General features: G+C 42.6%; 1 protein-coding gene across 1 annotated transcript in view; it reads right to left on the bottom strand.

Annotated features, from left to right (window-relative positions):
• Nucleotides 1-200: 200 nt before the first annotated feature.
• Nucleotides 201-21,892, bottom strand: part of myom1b (myomesin 1b) — a 223,288-nt gene continuing 201,596 nt past the window's right edge. The window contains exons 39-40 of the mRNA XM_068030846.1: nucleotides 3,371-3,509; nucleotides 201-415 (exon numbers count right to left, since the gene is read on the bottom strand). Of these exons, the coding sequence (XP_067886947.1) occupies nucleotides 201-415; nucleotides 3,371-3,509 (354 nt within the window). The remainder of the gene's footprint in view (nucleotides 416-3,370; nucleotides 3,510-21,892) is intronic.

Below are 21,892 nucleotides of genomic sequence, written 5' to 3'. Positions count from 1 at the left end.
ATACCTTTGTAGCATAATCCAATCTATGTGTTATTCTTTATATACTATTACTATAACTAGTATTTCAAACTGTTTCATGATGCTGAGTATCTGTCCATCATGAAGTCTTGAGAAGCTAATTCTTGAGTGACTTAGCTTTCTTCACTTTTAAGTATAACTTCTGTCAGTACTGTATATATAACAGTTATCTCTTTATTCTTTCAGTCATTTGGATTTTGAAATACAGCCGAATCTGATGCTTCTTGTACTATACAAGGTTGTGTCAGCTGCTCACTTTTCTCCAAGACGTTGATTTCACCTACTGTTTCTTTGTTGGTAGTTGAGTTTGGAATTATCTCATGAGATTCAGGAAACGTTATTGGATCGGGAGTTTCTTCAGTTGCAATAAACTCTTCCACGTGTGGTTTTCTCAAATCTGTATGCATCACAGATCAACAGTACAGTTCGTGACTAAGCCAAAAATGGGTGAGAAGTAAAAATGTAAAAAATTTCCAACTTGACCCCAACCTGCCTTGAACCCACCCATATCTGATTTTAATGGAGGCAGGATAGGAGGGGTGAGACACCCCACTTCCAGGAGATGGGTCCCTCATTTAAATATTTTAATGAGGCTGTATTCCTCAGATTTCTTCCTCTGTTCCAGCTTTAACAAAGAGATATGTTTTTGCAGTACTGCTTGTGGACCATGAGGAGTGCTTCCCTGACCCATCATTTAAACCTCTTGGCCTCGCCAATGATTGGACCCACCACCGCCACACCCACTCCCCCAACCACTATCTATTGCCCTTCCAATGTCGTTCACGGCCCTTGACCTCCTGTCAACACTCTCTGATCTCTTCAACCCTCCGTGATCTTCTCCCCTCCTTCTCTGATCTCTCCACCTCTTCACAATCTTATTCCCATCTCCCCCTGTCTCTCCCAACTGCCCCATCACTGTCCTCCTTGACTCCCTGAATCTATCTCTCCCTCCTCTATGTTCTCCAGCTGCAGCCAATAGCTGTAACCCTAATCATCCAAGAGCCAGCCAACCTCTCAACTTTGCTACTGCAAGTGGGAAACAGATTTCAAAAATCAGGTGCTGTTGTTAAATTTGGCAAGACCTGAGAGAAACCTATTCTTCTAAGTTCCCTGACTGCAAAACTGTCTGTTCAAAAAGACAGCTTCCCACCAAATCCAATAATAAGATAATGGTTTATGATTGTTTTATGTTTTGTTTAGTATACAATAACCATAAAGTAGACATTAACCAGTAATGGAATAATCACAAAATAGGATGCAGCAACGTAATAAGAACATTGAGATTGCAGATTGAGAACAAAAGGTTTAATTGAACCCTTTTTTAATCATTTTAAACAGATTTATAAATAAAGTGAAAGTTGCTTAAATGATGCTTCATGGTTGATTAGATTTTCTGATTTCTGCTTTAGGATCTCTTTAGTAGGACTAGCTGTTAGGTAGTGATATCTAAGATGGATAAGTGGGTAAAAGCACCAATGTACAATGATAAATAGAATAATGTTTTTGGTCACTTGTTGGAGTTTCTAACTTGTTACATTAAACAGTTGAACAGCAGAATCATGAAGCAGCATTAATAAAGCTATTATTACACTGTTATTTCATACACCACTCACCAAAGCCTACAGACCCCTATCACATTTTGGATTTTCAAATTATGCTGCCACAAGGGACCTTTTATGTAATATATGTCAAAATGCTAGATTGAGTTAGCTTTTAAAGGGTTAAATTCACAGGACAACAGTACTGGAGATGTAGATTAAGATTTTGGCAGAAAGTCTGAACCAACATGGTTTGAATGAAAGTAAATTTGGGTATTTCAGTGATCATTCATATCTACATTGGTTGAGCGGATGATTCATTTGAGCTCAACATGGGTAGTTGCCAGTGTAGTTTGGTAAAACTTTGTTTCCTGGAATCAGAATCAGCAAAAAGAGACAAAAGACATTATTGAGGATCAATCAGGTATAACAAAGGTTGCAAGAAGGCAGGTCTTAGACTGAATGGGGAATTAAGATCTAGGATCCAAAAGGAAAAAAATATAACGTGAATATTCCTTCTGCTGTCTGTGCTTGTGTGTTGTGCTTTTTCTGTTTTGTGTTTTTAGAAACGTTGCAAAAGAAATATTTAAAAGTCTGGAATTTCTCATTTTTCTAGTCATGTGTTTTCTGCAAAATAACCCAGTTTTTTGATTTGTCATGAACCTTGTCTTGTCATAGTGTTTATCATTTCCAGCTATTATTTAGGAAGGATGTGAGAGTGTAGAGGAGATTTACCAGAATGATTTCAGGGATGGGGGATTTTAGTTACAAGGTTAGGTTGGAAAAACTGGGTTTATTCTCCTTAGAACAAAGGAGATTGAGGGGTGATTTAATAGAAGTGCACAAGATTAAGTTAGACAAGGAAAAACTGTTTCCATTAGCTAATGGTAAAAGGACTAGGGGGAATAGATGCAGGAGGAATATGAGAAAGAACTTTTTACGCAGTAATGGTAATGACCTGGAACTCGCTGCCCACAAATGGTGGAAGCAGAAACAATCAATGACTTCAAAAAGAAATTGGATGGGCACTTGAAGGAAATAGACTCACAGGGCTACAGGGATCAAGCAAGGTGTGGGACGGACTGAATACCTCTGTAGAGAGCCAGCAGAGACTCAATGGGCTGAATGGTCTCCTTTGCCATAAAAAGGCTGGAGAATAACACTTTGGGGTATGTACAAGTTAAAATATTCAGTTTGTAGATTAACAGGGCACATTGCTAAGCCTCCTGATTATGTTATTGCATTGTATAAGTAAATATTGGGCAGTATGAGTCAAGATTGGAATGTAAGGGATATGGGATCTGCTGAGGAAGCAACTGATCCCAATAAACCCAAAAAGTTATCTATAGCAGACTCCAAATGTGTAACAGTCACCATCTGATTGAAACAAAACTTCTTTTTGTTTGCAACATTCAACTAACAAATACCCTTTGAAACCCATCATCATGCCAATTGCATGTGATGTAATTGTTGCAAAAATTACATACTGCTCTTTCCAAACTAAAGATGATTTGCAAATATATATGTTTGCAGTAACATTACCTCTTTAAAGGAGGTGTGTTTTAACTGTACTTGGTAATATTTACTCAAATATATATGTTTTAATGGTAATTGTGTGGCAGTACAGTAGGTTACAAATAAACTGATTTGTTCAATCATGCTGTCTTTTTCTTTAAATTGTCCATTTTATGTACTTAAAGTATCAATATTGTTTAACTAAGTGTTTGAATTGATGTATAAGTAGACCTGCTGCAAGTGCCATTGCAGATAACCTGACAAACATTTTCCCACGACAAAGAAACAGTGTCTCTTACCTTCATCTGTATCAACAGCTGTTTTTCTCCCAGTTGTAGTCTTTGCTGTATCTTTGGTCAAGGTTTCCTGAACATTGCCAGCAGCATCAGCAATGTACATAGCTACACACAGTTCTCCACAGGATTTGGAAATCATCAGCTAGTCAGAAGAATCATTAATTGGTTATGAGTAAACATGTTGCCCTGTGTATAGGCAATGAAATCCAGAGAATAAACAAAACTGTAATAATGATTTTGCATCTCCCTGGTGGTTATTGAAATTACACGCCACGTTACCATCTTGACATTAATCATATAAAAACTAGATAAGATTAATTTATGTGTAAATATTGTTTATAATTTACAGTAATTTGAAAGATTAGTATTGCTTCTATATTGAGCCATTAAAAAGAATGATACAAGAGAGATAGCACACAAGCTTACATGTAGAACTAGTTTCAAGTCTGGCACATCTCTCTTTCAATAAGGATCACTCCAAATTGCTAAGGCTATAAATCTAGTTTCTAGTCTTTCAGCTAATGCTGCATTTAACATTGTAAGAAGCTTCATAAACTACCAGTGTTCTGCTTACAGCAATACAGATGCAACTCAGAATGCGACAAGCATCTTGGATTGTTACACTACTTTAAAGGTACTGTACAAGTGTAAATTGCTGTAGATGTCCAACAATAAGATACCAGCTAATGAGGTTAATATTATTATATGCTATATGCTTCTTAATTCTGAGATAAGTGATGTATCTGCTTGTTAAAGTCAATGGAAAAGAAAATCGGCTGGAGTGGGTCGTTGATTTGCCGTTGCTTGTTTTGCAGTACTGGCCAAGATGAATTTATATCTCCTAATGTTTTTTGTAAAGTCACAGCAGAAATTGTCCAGGGTATCAAACCTGTCTATAGTAATGAATTTGTTGGAATTTACCAAAAATGTTCTTCATAAATTCCTTTTAAACTATGACATTACTTTTCATTAATAAACAGAGGTGAAATGTCCAAGGGCAGGATTTTTCCCATATATTTTGGAACCCCATTATCATGGACAAATGGGTGTCAGAAACCCCCCTGCCCCCCCCCCCCCCCGTGTTGGGAATAGTCACCAGGCTGTGATTTTCCCCAAATTGGCCAATTAGTGGCCAGAGGGTGGGCCAAGAAGAGGCCCTCCAGCACTAGAGAAGCAGCAGGCTACCCTTACAGGTAACTGAGGGAGAGGGCGGCTCAAGATGGAGGCGCCCTCTCCAACATTTTTTAACTCTAATTTAAAAAATGGTCTCGGCAGCTGGGCAACGTTGTGGAAGCCCCTTCACAGGATGGGCTGCAGCTGAAGCCACGCAGGCAAGGAGGACCTCTCGGCCTGCCTGGAGTGTTCGATGCCCTGGTCTGCTGCCAGGTGGCTGTGTCCAGGAAGCGACAATGTTTCCCGACGCCTCTGGGGACCTGGAGGCCGACTAGAAAATTCCAGTCAGCCTCTGAGAATAGGCCTTAATAGGCCTTGAATGAGGTTAATTGGCTACCCGCTGCTTGTGGTCGTGTAGCCCTGCCACCAACCCCCCCATCCCACCTCTGGAAAAATGGCCCAGAGACAGACGGAGTTGGGGAACTGGCATGCCGGCAGCATGAATTTACATCCCCACCTGCCTCTGTGTCTGCCCCCATCGGGGCCTAAAAATTCAGCCCCAAGTCTCAGAAGGATAGACTATCTGAAGGAGGGCCAAGTCCTGCTCTGCTTCAACTATAGTTTGTGCTACAAAATTTCACATTCTTACCAACCTTTGTGCAAAGAAACTTTCTTCTTGCCTCTTTTTTTTTGTGATCATCTTATATGTGTGATCTTGTTTTATTGTCTTGCTGACAATGGAAATAATCCTTCACTGTTTACTCTTCATAATCTTACTATCTGATTACCCCTCAACCTCCTTGGCCCCCATGAAAATAAGCTTCAACTTAAGTTTCGCTGGTGAGTTTTCTCTGTTGGACAAACCTGGACTCTGCATAGCAACAACAAATTGTATTCATATGCAAGTCACAAGGTGTTTCACAGGAGTGCTGTTAAACAAATTGTGACATCGGGCGGTATAAGGAGAAATTAGGACAGGTGACCGAAAACCTGGTCAAATAGGTTGGTTTTAAGGAATGTCTTAAAGAAGGAGAGAAAAATAGAGAGGCTTGGTGCCTAGGCAGCTGAAGGCAGGACCAGCAGTAGTGGAGTGATTAAGATAGGGAATGCACAAATGGCCAGAACTGGAGGAGTGCAAAGATCTTGGAGGGTTGTAGAACTAGAACAGATTACAGAGATAGGAAGCAGCAAGGCCATGGAGGGATTTGAAAACAAGCATGAGAATTTTAAAATTGAGGCATTGCTGGACCAGCAGCCAATGTAGGTCAGCGAGCACAGGATTGGGAGAAGGGGGTGGGGTGGTGATCTTATCAGAAGTGTTGAAAGTTTTGGAAGTTTTTGAGAGTGGCAGATTATTTCCATTGTGAAGTCATTCAGTGGACACATTCCTGATGTGTCCTCCTGGCACACAGAGCCCCGGGCTGGAAATGTTCATTTGTAATGCCAACTCATGGCACAGTTCTAAAGAGTGTGCAGGAACAGAGAGACCTGGGGATGCATGTCATTGATCTTTGAAGGTGGCAGGACATATTGCGAGAGTGGTTACGAAAGCATATGGGATATGACTTAATAAATAGACACATTGAGTACAAGAGCAGGGAAGTTATGCTGAGCCTTTATACTGCGCTGGTTAGGCCCCACTGGAGTATTGCATCCAGTTCCAGTCGCCACACTTTAGGAAGGATGTGAGGGTCCTTGAGATGATGCAGAGGAGATTTACCAGAATGGTTGCAGGGATCAAGGATTTTAGTTACAAGGTTAGGGTGGACAAAGCTGTGTTTGTTCTCCTTGGAACAAAGGAGATTGAGGGGAGATTTAATATAAATGTACAAGATTATGACAGGCTTAGATAAGTTAGACAAGGAAAAACTGTTCCCATTAACAAATGGTACAAAGACTAGGGGACACAGATTGAAAGTTTTGGGCAAGAGATGCAGGGGGAATATGAGGAAGCATTTTTTTTATACAGAGGGTGGTAATGACCTGAAACTCACTGCCCGCAAGGGTAGTGGAAGCGGAGACAATCGGTGATATCAAGAGGAGGTTGCATGGCCACTTGAGGGAAATAGACTTGCAGGGCTATGATGATCGAGCAGGGGAGTGGGACTGACTGGTTAGCTCTGTGGAGAGCTGGAATGGACTCCTTCTTTGCCGTTAATAACGCTATGACTATGACTCATTGACATATTTCTGCCACAGATAGATTTGATGCTATCATATACATTCAATACAAGATTTTCAGCTTTAATAGTGATTTTAAGGTTCACAGGGAGCACATCCTAGGAAATGACCGACGTAGTCTGTCACTTCCAGGAATGAAACAATGACAGGCAGTGCATTCACTATTACCAGCAATATGGCCATTGCTGCTCCATGCCTGGAGAGAAGGAATGCAAAATTGTCTCTTATATGGATGGATGAAAAGCAAATAAAGTATTCATGTGGTTGCAAAATCAATATACAAAAATGTTTTGTTATCTCCACTTGAAGTTGAAGTTAGAAATTAACATAGGACGAACAAAAAACTGTAAATTTGTATGTAAATGGTCTATAAAGTCAAAATAGATATATTCAATATTCAAACAATGTTTACATAGAGGAACAGTAAGGAACAAGGAATACTGTCATCAGATTACCACAGCTCCCTACATTACATCAATGACTACACTTCAAAAATACTTCATTGGCAGTAAAGCACTTTGAGATGTCCATCGTGAAAAGCGGTATATAAATGCAAATCTTTTTTCTTTATATCAATTTTTTTTGTATGGGCTGCACAATGTTTATGCAAAAATACATTAGTCATTCCTATTTTTGGATATGCCAACATATGGCTGGTTAGACTTATGGGAATCCATCAGCTAACAGGTCTTCCACACGATGGGCTGAATATTACCTTTCTGGCCCACTCAGGGCGGGGGGAGCCAGCACTGTGTCAAGAACCTGAATGTTTCAGCAGTGTGTCCGTCAGTGCCTTTTTAACTCAGCCGCCGCATTTGCATTTCACTTCTGGATGTCCCAATCAAATAGAGGAGGCAGACATGATGACATCCTGCAGCAAACTGTTTCAGCTCTACTATTTAAAGCGACCCAACAAGGCTCAGAATGGAAGCATTGTCAAAGTGTCAAAACAGAGCCAGCAACTTAAAAGATGGAGTGTCAATATGCAAAGGCAGCACCACACTTTTCAGATGTATCCCTGGACATCATGCTGCAGGCTGTAAGGGCCTGCAGGAAGATTCTGTTGCCTGCGGGCTGGAAGAAAAAGCCTGCCGCAGAGAACAAGCAGGTGTGCCTGGAGGTGGCTGAGGAGATCAGCAGCAGGAGGAGTGTGGTGCCTCGATCCTGGATACATTGTTGCAACTAGTTTAATGACCTGATCAGGGCTGGAAAGATGAGTGGCATGCCTCCTCATTCTGCCTTCTCCTGCACATCACTCCTCAGACTGACACACCTTGCAACTCTACCCATTCCTCCCTCTCCAGGCACCTTCTCTCATCCCCATCTGACCAGCCACCACCACTGACACCTGTAGTATGAGGATGTAAAGGGTTAATACTAAAGACAGAGAGACCCCTCCCACTGTATGAGCAATGATGTAACAGTCACATGAGAAAGGCTTGAGAAGAAGAATGTATAACAGTATGAAGGATGCTAATTTAGGTGGCTTGTGGAGAGTATATATAGTAGCTATAAATAATAGAATTGTTAGTTAACCTTTACCAGTTAGTTTACCTTTACCAAGATCTTCTCTAGACTGCCCTACAATGCTATTAATACAAACCCACCAATGCAACATGGTGGCAATGGTGAAAGCGACCAGGAGAATTTGAAAATCTCCTAACCTTTGGAACTGCTGTTGACTACCCAATTTCCAACTAGACCTTGGCAAAGGCTAAGCATGGATTTATTCATGTTTGGTGGGAAGTCATATATCATCATTAACGACTACTTTTCCAGGTGGATAGAAGTCAGATGATTACATTCTACGACCACCGAAGCAGTTATCAGATTTCTTATGGACATCTTCGCGACACACAGGATTCCGGATGAAATATTATCAGACAACGGACCACAGTTCATGAATGAATGTTTTACCCAGTTTGCCATGAAGATGGGCTTTCAGCATCTTACGAGCTCACTGAGGTATCCACAGTTCAATGGTGAGGCAGAGCGAGGTGTAAGAGCCAAAATCTTTACTCAAGAAAAATAAAGATCTTCCTATCTCACTCATAGTATATCGTTCAACACCACTGATGTACGGATTATTACCAGCAGAGTTACTAATGGGAAGGAAGTTAAGAACACAGCTTCTAGTATTGCCTCAACAATTAATACTGGATTGAAGACTCAAGGCTACGTGAACGTTTGAGAAAGAGAAAATTCCTGCAGAAGGAAACAAACTCAGAATTACAATAGGAGATTTCAAGCAAGAAGCTTACCCAAATTAAACAATGGTCAAAAAGTTTGGATATGTGATGGGGAACAAGAAGGTACAGCGATCCATAAACATGAGGACTATCAGCAATCGTATATGAACAAATGAGGGGAGTATACAAAGGAATTGCAGGAATATCATTCCTATTCCACAAAAGCAACGGCCAATAGTCCATCTGCAAGATCTAAATGAAGATGAGCAAACCTAAAACGAATGGAATACTACAACCCGTAGAAACGAAAAACCAAATCAGCAACCAATACTTCCTACAAAGACTATTGATGTCCCAGACAGATTACAACCAGATCGGGGAGAGTTGTCAAACCTCCAATGAGACTGAATCTGTAAAGTCAGAGATTGTGGGGAGAGAGTGTAGTTGAGAAGTCATAAATGTATATATGTTTGTAAAAATGTTGGATAAGACTTGGGGGTAGATGTAGAATAAGGATGTAAAGGGTTAATACCAAAGACAGTGAGAGACATCCCTGCCAACGGTATGAGTAATGATGTAACAGTCACATGAGATAGGCTTGAGAAAAAGGAAGTATAGCAGCATGAAGGATGCTAGCTTATGTGGTTTGCGGAGAGTGTATATAGTAACTGTAAATAATAGAGTTGTTAGTTCACCTTTACCAGAGTCTAAGACTCTGTAAAACGCCCTATAATGCTACTAATACAAATGCAACAATACCCTCATCTCTTGGCCATGCCACCCCCATCCCCCACAGTGACCCTCCACAAATGTCCTTCCATCCTCTCAAAACGTTCCAAGCTCACACTCAGAGGTCCCTTCTACTTCTTCTTGATGGAGAAGAGAGCATGGAACAGCAGGGAGGGGTAGAGATCCAGAAGTGGCCCTTGATTAATTGCCACCTTGACAGCTGTGGATGAGGGGACAATGAAAATAATCAGGGTTTCGGTATGCATAGCCACTGACAATGGAAATATGGCAGTCTCCCTGCTACCTGATGCCAGAAATAAATATAACACAGACACATGGCATACAACACTCACTCATGTTAACCTGAAGTTAGCAGCCACTGAAATATGATGATTTGCACAATGATGACTCAGAACCCTCTCATCTTGTTAATTCTAAGTCATGCCTTTCAACTCACATAGGTCCTACAAGCCTCCCTTCGGAGGTGGTGCCAGAGGAGAACCAAGCCCTCAGAGGAGGTCACTCATTCTGAGGATGCACTGCCACATGATTCATGTACACCCTCCACCACCTCAGATATACACACCTCAGGGAGAGGGGGGACACCAAGAGAGATAGTTAGGTTGTCACATGGTTGAAACACACTTAACAAGTTTTAGAGATACAGCACTGAAACAGGCCCTTCGGCCCACCGAGTCTGTGCCGCCCATCAACCACCCATTTATACTAATCCTAAACTAATCCCATATTCCTACCACATCCCCACCTGTCCCTATGTATTTCCCTACCACCTACCTATACTAGGGGCAATTTATAATGGCCAATTAACCTATCAACCTGCAAGTCTTTGGCATGTGGGAGGAAACCGGAGCACCCGGAGGAAACCCACGCAGACACAGGGAGAACTTGCAAACTCCAAACAGGCAGGACCCAGAATTGAACCCGGGTCGCTGGAGCTGTGAGGCTGCGGTGCTAACCACTGCGCCACTGTGAGAAGGAGCAGGTGGTGAAGATAGGTACAGCAGTGGAGAATCCTTCAGAGGGCACAAGACACCCAAGCAAACACACTTGTGTTACTACAAATCCTTTTTTTGGAGGGCGCAAGACACTGCAAGTTCTTCTCAGCAGGACACAGATGCTGAGCCTCAGGGGCTGTCAGGGAATGAGGTTCTGTCATCCTTTCCGGAGCCACTGTGCACAATTGGAGAGAGATTGGAGGAGTCCAACTCTGGCACAAGTACCATGATGTCTTATGCCTTTCCACTGATGTCTACATCCATGGAAAGGGTGGCACCTGCATTGGGTATCAGACACAGCAAGCAACTGAATGCATGCTGATCCTCACCAATGGCCTGGCTGCCACCTTAAGGAGGATTGAGGAAAACCTTGTTCTGGCCATTCAGCACCTCACTGAAGTCCAATGGCTAGCAGGAAAGTGTGGTTGGGCCATGAGAGGGAAGGGCACATGGAAGTGGGGACTCTGCTTCTATTCCTGGCCCCTTGCCCCTTCTCAGTCAGAATCCTGCATTCTGCCTCCTGCATCAACAGCCAAGTCTTCCTCTGCACAGCTGCAGGCTGGGTAGCCTCAGGCAGGGCCCTCACAAGCTCATAACCCAGAGGACATCAGCCAAGAGCAACTGAGCAGTCAGAGCATGGGAACATGCAGCCGGCCTCCAGCTCTGCTCAAGCCACTAGGGTTACAGCACGTAAGACTACTAGAAAAAAGAAAAGGAAGGATTAGTAGTTACACAAGGGTGTTTACTTGGGTGTTTAACACTGTGTAAAAGTGTCACATTTCTGCTTAATGTTTTTCAGCTATAAACTTTATTTCAAAACTCCATTGTCCTGTCTTGCCCATTTTTGCTTGCTGCCTGCCAAGTGTCCTTCTGCCTTGTGAAGAATGATATGACAAGAGTTAAAGGCAAGCAATGGGTGGCTGTGAGAAAAAATGAATTGTTACTGTGGGACTGTTTTGTGCTTGAGGCTCGTAGAATCATAGAAAGTTTAAGATACAGAAAGAGGCACTTGGCCCATCATGTCTGTGCCAGCCGAAAAACGATCCACCCATTCTAATCCCACCTTCCAGCATTTGGTCCATAGCCCTGTGGATTACGGCACTTGAGGGGCATATCCAGACTTCTTTAGAATGAGTTGAGGGTTTCTGCCTCAAATAGCCTCTCAGACAGTGAGTTCCAGACCCCCACCACCCTCTGGGTGAGAAAACTTTTCCTCATCTCCCCTTTAATCTTTCTACCAATCACTTTAAATCTATGCCCCCTAGTCACTGACCTCTCTGCTAAGGTGACTAGGCCCTTCACCTCCACTCTATCCAGGCCCCTCAACATTTTGTACATTTCAATCAGATCTCGCCTCAGCCTTCTCTGTTCCAAGGAGAACAACCCCAGCCTATACAATCTTTCCTCATAGCTGCATTTTTACAGTCCTGGCAACATCCTTGTAAATCTCCTCTGTACCCTCTCTAATGCAATTACATCCTTTCTGTAATGAGATGACTAGAACTGCACACAGTGCTCAAGTTGTGGCCTAACCAATGGGTTATACAGTTCCAACATAACCTCCCTGCTCTTGTATTCTATACCTTGTCTAATAAAGGAAAGGATTCCATATGCCTTCTTAACCACCTTATTGACCTTCCCTGCTACCTTCAGGGATCTGTGGACATTCACTCCAAGGTTCCTCACTTCCTCTACACTTCTCAGTATTTTCCCATTAATTGTGTATTCCTTTGCCTTGTTTGATCTCCCCAAATGCATCACCTCACACGTCTCCGGGTTGAATTCCATTTGCCACTTTTCTGCCCATCTGACCAGACCATCAGTATCTTCCTGAAGCCTACAGCTATCCTCCACACTATCTATCACATGGCCATCTTTATGTCATCTGCAAACCTCTTGATCATGCCCTCTACATTTACGTCCAAATCATTAACGTATACCACAAAAAGCGGGGGACCCAGTACTGCCCTGCGGAATTCCACTGGAAACAGCCTTCCAGTCGCAAAAACACCCGTCAACAATTACCTTTTGTTTCCTGCCACTGAGCCAATTTTGTATCCACCTTGCTGCATTTCCCTGGATCCCATGGAATTTTATTTTTTTAACCAGTCTGCTATGTGGAACCTTGTGAAAAGCCTTGCTAAAACCTATGTAGATCTCATCAATTGCACCACCCTCATCTACCTCCCTTGTTACTCCTTCAAAAAATTTGATCAAGTTGGTCAAACAAGATCTTCCCTTAACAAATCCATGCTGAGTATTCTTGATTAACCTGTGCCTTTCTAAGTGACTGTTTATCCTGTCTCTCAGAAAAGATTCCAATAATTTGCCCACTACTGATGTTAGACTGACTGGCCTGCAATTATTCAGGATATCCCTCACTCCCTTTTTAAACAGAAGTACAACGTTAGCAGTTCTCCAATCCTCGGGCACCACACCTGTATCCAGTGAGGACTAGAAAATGATGGTCAGACCTTCCGCTATTTCCTCTCTTGCTTCTTTTAGCAGGCTGGGGTACATTTCATCCAGCCGTTATGATTTATCAACCTTTAAGGATGCTAATCCCATTAATACTTCCTCACTCCCTATGTTTATCATATCCAATACTTCACACTCTTCCTTAAGTACAATATCTGCATCGTCCCTCTTTTTTGTGAAGACACGCTAAGTATTCATTAAGAACAATACCACCATCTTCCACCCTTACACATAGGTTACCTTAATAAAAGCAAAATACTGCGGATGCTGGAAATCTGAAATAAAAACAAGAAATGCTGGAACCACTCAGCAGGTCTGGCAGCATCTGTGGAAAGAGAAGCAGAGTTAACGTTTCGGAACTAGCAAATATTAGAAATGTCAAAGGTTATAAGCAAGTGAGGCGGGGGTGGGGCAAGAGATAACAAAGGAGAAGGTGTCGATTGGACAAGGCCACATAGCTGACCAAAAGGTCATGGAGCAAAGGCAAACAATATGTTAATGGTGTGTTGAAAGACAAAGCATTAGTACAGATAGGGTGTTAACGGACTGAAGATTGAACAGCAGCAAGTACAAACATGAAAAAAATTTCCTCCATTACCCCCACCACCTTATCCCCGTCCCATGGCACCTTCCCCTGCAATCACAGGAAGTGTAATACCTGCCCATTTACCTCCTCTCTCCTCACTATCCCAGGCCCCAAACACTCCTTTCAGGTGAAGCAGCGATTTACTTGTACTTCTTTCAATGTAGTATACTGTATTCGCTGCTCACAATGTGGTCTCCTGTACATTAGGGAGACCAAACGCAGACTGGGTGATCGCTTTGCGGAACACCTCCGCTCAGTCCGCAAGCAGGACCCTGAGCTTCCGGTTGCTTGCCATTTCAACACTCCCCCCTGCTCTCATGCTCCCAACTCTATCATGGGCTTGCTGCAGTGTTCCAGTGAACATCAACGCAAGCTCGAGGAACAGCATCTCATTTACCGATTAGGCACACTACAGCCTGCCGGACTGAACATTGAGTTCAATAATTTCAGAGCATGACGGGCTCCCCATTTTACTTTTATTTTTAGTTATTTTTTCTTTTTTACATTTTTTACAATTTTTTTTGTTTATTTCATTTCATTTTAGTTTGTTCAGTTTGCTTACCCACTGTTTTTTTCATATTTGTACTTGCTGCTTTTCAATCTTCAGTCCGTTAACACCCTATCTGTACTAATGCTTTGTCTTTCAACACACCATTAACATATTGTTTGCCTTTGCTCCATGACCTTTTGGTCAGCTATGTGGCCTTGTCCAATCGACACCTTCTCCTTTGTTATCTCTTGCCCCACTCCCACCTCACTTGCTTATAACCTTTGACATTTCTAATATTTGCTAGTTCTGAAGAAGGGTCACTGACCCGAAACGTTAACTCTGCTTCTCCTTCCACAGATGCTGCCAGACCTGCTGAGTGGTTCCAGCATTTCTTGTTTTTATTACATAGGTTACCTTTTTGGTTTTTTATGGGCCCTACTCTCTCCTCAGTTATCCTCTTACTCTTAATGTATTGATAAAACATCTTTGGGTTCACCTTGCTTTTGCTTGCCAATATTTTCTCATGCCCTCTCTTTGCTTTCCTAATTTCCTTTTGATTTCACCCCTCCACTTTCTGTACTCCTCTCAGCTTTCTGTAGTATTAAGTTCTCGGTGTCGGACATAAGCTTTCCTTTTCTAGCATTCTACAAATATTAGCAGATCTCTGGAAGCACTGTGGTGATTTTAACCACCACTGGCAATGCATGCCTACCTGGTTCACTTGCACGGAGCTCTTCTTTGAGGAGGCTGCAAATGTCAAAAAGTCTGAGTCTCCTGAAATAAAAACAAGAAATGCTGGAACCACTCAGCAGGTCTGGCAGCATCTGTGAAAAGAGAAGCAGAGTTAACGTTTCGGGTCAGTGACCCTTCTTCGTTTGTCTCCTTTACCTTGTTCACCTTCATTGCTTTCACGGGATTTTCGTTTGAGTCTCCTGAAGCTGTGGCACTCTGTCATGCCCAGAAAGCTAATCCTCTGCCTGTATACCCTGTGCTGGGGTATGTACTGTGAACTGGGGCTCTATCTGGTCCCTCTGTCCTGTGGAGTGACAGGTGGTTGAGTAGAAGGCAGCTGCTGCTCCTGCTACTGGTGGTGTTGCTGGTGCTGCTCCTCTTGTTCATAATCAGAGGTCCAAGGAAGAGCAACATAAGTGGCTGACATGCTGATCTGAAGGTTGAGAGCTGGGAAGTGCAGATGAAAAGCAAAAAAACTCCAACGTAATATAAATGACCTCCAAAGAATTGGAAAGCACCTCCAAAGCAGTAAATTCACACTCTCAGAACAAGTCCTGTGAGCAAAAGTCTTTCACTTAGGCAAGGAAGCAGCTGTAATATCTCATTATTTAAAGCCATTCTTGCCTGTCAATTTTCAGCCCCGTCAATGCCGCTGTTCTCTCATCTTGTTATACCTGGCGAGCTCCAGCAAGTCCAGGAACCATGTGCATCCAGAGTTAAAGGCAGAATCCTATGTTAAAATGGCACTTGATTGCCGTTTAACATACCTAACCTTCAGACCCGCCTGTCTCACAGGGGTTTCCTGTGCGCTAACGATGCACTCAAGTTAAATGTGAAAGACGGCTAGTTTCTGCCTGCTTCCCAACACTTCTGATCTTTTAACCTGCCATCCACCCATCCTGGCAGGTTACAATTCCCGCCTGAGATGTTGCCTTCCAAATCTGTACCCATCTTTCCCAGAATTCTCTGTTTGAATCTTCCAATGGTACTGAGACAGCTCTTAGCAAAATCGCAAATGACTGTGGCAGTGATAAATTATTCCTTCTCATCCCTCCCGACCTGCTTGAAGCCTTTGACTCTGTTCACCACACAATCCTCCTCCAACCTCTTTCCACTATCCAGCTGGATGGTACTGTACTCACCTGGTTCCACTCATACCTATCCAGTTGTAGCCAGAGAATCACCTGCAATGGCATCTCTTCCCACTCAGGCACCATTTCCTCTGGTGTCCCCCGAGGTTTTACCCTTGGCCTTCTTCTGTTTCTCATCTACGTGCTGCTCCTTGATGATATCATCTGAAAACACAGCATCAGTTTTCACATGTACACTGATGACGCACAGCTTTACCTCACCACTACCTCTTGCAACTCCTTTACTGTCTCTAAATTGTCAAACTGCTTGTCTGCCATCCAGTTCCGGATGAGTAGAAATTTCTTCCAATAAATATTTGGAAAGACCAAAGCCATTGTCTTCATGCCCCACCACAAACTCCATTCCCTAGCCACCAACTCCATTCCTCTCCCAGGCAACGGTCTGAGGCTGAACCAGACTGTTTGCAACTTTGGCTTTGTATTTGACCATGTGATGAGCTTCTGACCACATATCCATGCCATCACCACCTCCGTAACATTGCACAATTCCGTCCCTGCCTTACTTCATTTGCTGCTGAATCCCTCTTCCATGCCTTTGTTAACTCTAGCCTTGACTATTCCAATGCGCTGCTGGCTGGCCTCCCATCTTCCACTCTCCATAAACATGAGCTCATCCAAAACTTTGCTGCCTGTGTCCTAACTCACACCGTTCCTTTCACCTATTACCCTGTGTTCACTGACCTACATTGGCTCATAGTTAAAATCCTCATTTTTTTTTTCAAATCCCTCCACGGACTCACCCCTCCCAATCTCTGTAATTCTCCTCCAGCTTTACAACCCTCTGAGATATCTGTGCTCCTCCAATTCTAATCTCTTGTGCATCCCTGATTTTAAGCACTCCACCATTCATGGCCATTCCTTCAGCTGCCAAGGCCTTGAATTCTGGAATTCCCTCCCTAAACCTTTGCATGTCTCTATTTCTCTTTCCTCTTTTAAGATGCTCCTTAAAACCTACTTCTTTTGCCAAGCTTTTTGTCATTTGTCAGTTATGTGGCTCGATGTCAAACTTTGTTGATAATGCTCCTGAGAAGCGTCTGGGAGCATTTTACTACGTTAAAGGCAGCCTATAAATACAAGTTGTTGTTGTTAATGGTACCCTGGATTGTGGCCAGCTCACTACACAAGAACTGAACGTTGGCTGCAGTACTCTGTGAAAGGCCAAATCAGAGGATTTGGAACAACTACATAAAAATTCACAGAAACTATATTATGGAATCGGGTTGTTCAGTCCCAACCAGTCCGTGTCAACATTTACCCTCCACGTGATCAAATCACAATTATGCCTTGTTTCTATATCCCTTCAACCACTTTTGTTTCATCAATATATCCAATCCAGTCTTGAATGTTGACATAGTTTCTGCCTCAACTACTAACATTGGATGTGAATTTCGCAACCTCAAAACTCTTAGTAAAGAATGTTCTCCTGCCCTCCATTCTAAATTTCTTACATTTAATTTTGTACCTAATAGCAAGTTGATTAAGGAGGATGTTGCAAATAGTGCTTTTATGTATTCTAGGGTTGGGGTGGCGGGGGTGGAGGGTTAGGGTTAGGTGTGGGGGTGGCGGGGGAGGTGTGAATCTTTAATTTAGTGGTAGCATTCTGGCCATTAAGTCAGAAGTTGAAAAGTTCAAGCCCTACTCCAAACAGTCCAGCGAGTGGATCCCTAAATACTTGGGTTGACAGCCAGCAGAGCATTCACATCAGGCAGGGAGACATTTTTTTTATTCGTTACATGGGATTTGGGCGTCGCTGGCAAGGCCAGCATTTGTTGCTCATGCCTAATTGCCCTTGAGAAGGTGGTGGTGAGCTGCCTTCTTGAACTGCTGCAGTCCATCTGGTGTGGGTGCACCCACAGTGCTGTTGGGAAGGGAGTTCCAGGATTTTGATCCAGCAACAGTGAAGGAACGATGATATAGTTCCAAGTCAGGGTGGTATGTGAATCAGAAGTGAACTTGCAGGTGGTGGTGTTCCTATGTTTTTGCTGTCCTTGTCTTTCTAGCTGGAAGAGGTCGCGGGTTTGGAAGGTGCTGTTGAAGGAGGCGTGGTGAGTTACTGCAGTGCATCTTGTATATGGTACACAGCGCTGCCACTGTGTGTGGTGGTGAAGGGAGTGAATGTTTGTGGATTGGGTGCCGATCAAGTGGGCTGCTTTATCCTGGATGGTGTCAAGCTTCCTCAGTGTTGTTGGAGCCGCAATCATCCAGGCAAGTGGAGAGTATTCCATGACACTCCTGACTTGTGCCTTGTAGATGGTGAACAGGCTTTGGGGAGTCAGGTAATGGGTTACTCGCTGCAGAATTCCCAGTTTCTGACCTGCTCTTGTAGCCACAATATTTATGTGACCATTCCAGTTCAGTATTTGATCAATGGTAACCCCCTGGATGTTGATAATGGGGGATTCAGTGATGTTGAATGTCAAGGGAGATGGTTAGATCCTCTTTTGTTTGAGATAGTAATTGCCTGGCACTTGTGTGGCAAGAATGTTATTTGCCATTTATCAGCCAAAGCTCAAGAAGCCTTTGTTGTCCAGATCTTGCTGCATATCTACACAGACTGCTTCAGTGACTACTGGCTCAGTGATAGTATTCTGCCTTGGAGTCAGAAGAACCCAATGCCAGTTCTGAATACTGGATTTACATTCAGTGGAGGTACAGATACTTGCACCCAATATAGGTGAGAGCTCCCACCTGCCCACTCACCCCTCCCTGTCCTCAACCATCATAAAGGGTAATTAGGATTTGGCTGTAGCCCACCTAGGAAACGATTCTTTGAAGATAAAAACCATAAGGAAGGCAACAAGAAACCCCTGTGTCTGCGTGGGTTTCCTCCGGGTGCTCCGGTTTCTTCCCACAAGCCAAAAGACTTGCAGGTTGGTAGGTAAATTGGCCATTATAAATTGCCCCTAGTATAGGTAGGTAGTAGGGAAATATAGGGACAGGTGGGGATGTGGTAGGAATATGGGATTAGTGTAGGATTAGTATAAATGGGTGGTTGATGGTCGGCACAGACTCGGTGGGCCGAAGGGCCTGTTTCAGTGCTGTATCTCTAAACATTCTACCTTAATTAGTGGCTGAAAACTCACGTGTGAGAGCTCTTGTGTTTCAGTTGATAGCAATGTCACCTGAGTCACAAGGTTCTGGGTTCCCACTCCAGGTCTTGAGCACAAAAATCTAGGCTCACTCTCCAGTGTAGTACTGAGGGAGTGCTGCACTGTCGGAGGTGATGTCTTTTGGATGAGATGTTAAACCAAGGCCCCATCTGCCCTCTCAGGTGGATGTAAAAGATTCCATGGCACTGTTTCAAAGAAGAGCAGGGGAGTTATCCCAGTGTCCCTGCCAATACTTATTTCTCAGTCAACATCACAAAACATACAGATTATCTGGTCATTAATACATTGCTTTTTGTGGGAGCTTTCTGTGTGCAAATTGGCTATTATGTTTCCTACGTTACAACAGTACTTCATTAGCTGTAAAGTGCTTGGACATGTTCGGTGGTTGTGAAAACTGCTATATAAATGCAAGTCTTTCTTTTCAGTTAGGAGCTTCCCTCGGGCAGAATGCAATGGACAGATTTCTTTCTAGTCTGCTTATTAGATTCCTGAGACTTTGGGAATGTACTTTCTCCCTCATGGAGCTATTTGAAGAAATTAGCAGTAATGTACTCCAAGCATGTTAGGATATCATTAGTCGCTTTAGTGCTTCTCAGCTATGCTGGGTCTCTTTAATGTTTGATTATATTCAAGTTTCATTTGAGTCACTGACTTCAGATCATTAATCCTTTTCACCATAGCCCTCTGGTGTCCATGTGATCGTTCTCAGGTATCATACCTTCACGCATGTGCTTGTCCTTCTGGGGTAGGTGGTGTTACTTTTGTTCGAAATAATGCATATCTGTATTTAATACACTGTTTCATTACTGTAAATAGTGCTGAAATGTGTCTTTTTAGTTTGATTCCTTTCATTTTGAAACCTTTCCCACAGCCAGAATACAATGGAGTAATTTTTCATCTTCAGTGCTATCTGTGCAGAGTTTCATACACTGGGAGCATAGAAAATTGACAGCACGGTACCTACAATTTTCCCGTCATGCTGTGCAGCCCATTTCATAACCCATGCTCCTGGTCAAACGAGCTCTGCAACATTAGTGGACCTCAGAAAATTTATCCAATAGTGCTGTTAGTTTGCATTCATTAGGATATCTGATGCACATTAACATTTTCTATCCACAGTTTGTAGAAAGTCTACGCATAGCAGCAATGCGGATATTACATTTTCTAGTATGCTTAAGGCTGAAAATCAGTCCCCAAGTGGGTAGCTGGGAACAGCGCCAATTTTCAACTGCAACCATGGACAAGCGGATTCTGACTTGAAATTACTGACTGTCTGTGTCAAATGCAGATAGTTGTGTTTATAGTCTTCATTCACTAGTTACTTCACTAAATAATCCACTTGTAAGTCATGATTTATTACTCCTTATGGACATTACACTGTCAATGAAATTCAACTTTGGTAGTGACGCAAAACAGATGATAGAGAATTGGTCGCCTGCCTGATTTTCTATTCCATTGAAGGCAGTTTTGTGTCCCCATTGATGTTGAATTTCACCCACTTTAGACTGAAATTGATAGCATCCTATTTAATAATCTTGAGCATTTTCCCAAGACAAACACCATTTATGCCTCACTTCTTTCCTGAATATTGGGACAGTATTCCACTGGTCCTCAGGTGCACCGGAATTATTTATGGATCCCAAGAAAAAGTAGATTGTAGCCAATAAAAGTATTTTTCTTGTCTTCTCTGTAACCTTGGTCTTAGTCCAAAAGAATCTCGACTCTGGTAACTTAAATGTAACAAATAAGCCACACATGTTCATGTAAGCAGCAGGTCAGCATGACATCAATTAGTTACCAATGTCAGTTTGGCATTACTATCAGCTTGCTAGACCTTCCTATTGCATTTTCTCGATGTAGATGATAAACACATAGAATATAAGGAGTCATTTTGTGATCTAACATTCTAAATAGGGGATGACATTCGGGAATTGCATCTTGGATTCGCAGTTGCATTTAATTTTAATGGGCAGAGCATCATACCCTGGGCACCTGTGATTTCCTAGGATGCACTTCCTGCAAGAGTCACTTCATACCTGGACTGTTGGGTTGTAGGATCACCCCCTGATATTATTGCTAAATGAATAAGTGCCAAGTATAACTGGTTTAATCCTCATAGTTTGGCCCCCAGCTATTCACAATCTATATCAATGATTTGAATGTGGGAACCAAATGTAATATTGTTATGAAAGTGTTTTGAGAGATAGATACAGCACTGAAACAGGCCCTTCAGCCCACCGAGAACTCTTTTTAAAAATATTTTTCTTGAGGACTCATATTTTAAGATTATGAACATTGGTTCATTTGGGAAAACTGAAATGAATGTGTTTTTTACAAGGGTCACTGAGCGGTCTTGTTTGAAAACAAACCTTCTCAAGGACAATTAGGGATGGGCAATAAATGCTGTCCTAGCTAGCGATGCCCACATCCCATGAAGGAATAAAAAAAATGCCGTAAGCTCAATAAACAACAGAAACCTTAGTGACTTGTGGGGGCTGTTTAAAGAACAGTGAGATGTCAAAATTTATAGTGGTCAGAGGGTTTCGCTTTTGGGATATTGTTTTGGTTCAGTTAGAGTGTGAATTGTGTTGAAAGCAGTTGGGTTTGTAGCCTGTTGCAAAACACCCAGCTCCTCGTTCTCTCCTCTTTGAAAAAAAAAACTGCGAATCCAGTGTGTGAGAGCTAAAACCCCTGATGCTGCATTTCTCCTGAGATGTTCCTGCAAGGCCTGCCAGATTAATTCTCAATGC

This window comes from Heterodontus francisci, chromosome 5, assembly GCF_036365525.1.
Source record: "Heterodontus francisci isolate sHetFra1 chromosome 5, sHetFra1.hap1, whole genome shotgun sequence".
NCBI classification, from domain to species: Eukaryota; Metazoa; Chordata; class Chondrichthyes; order Heterodontiformes; family Heterodontidae; genus Heterodontus; species Heterodontus francisci.
This window is presented reverse-complemented; position numbering and strand designations above follow the sequence as displayed.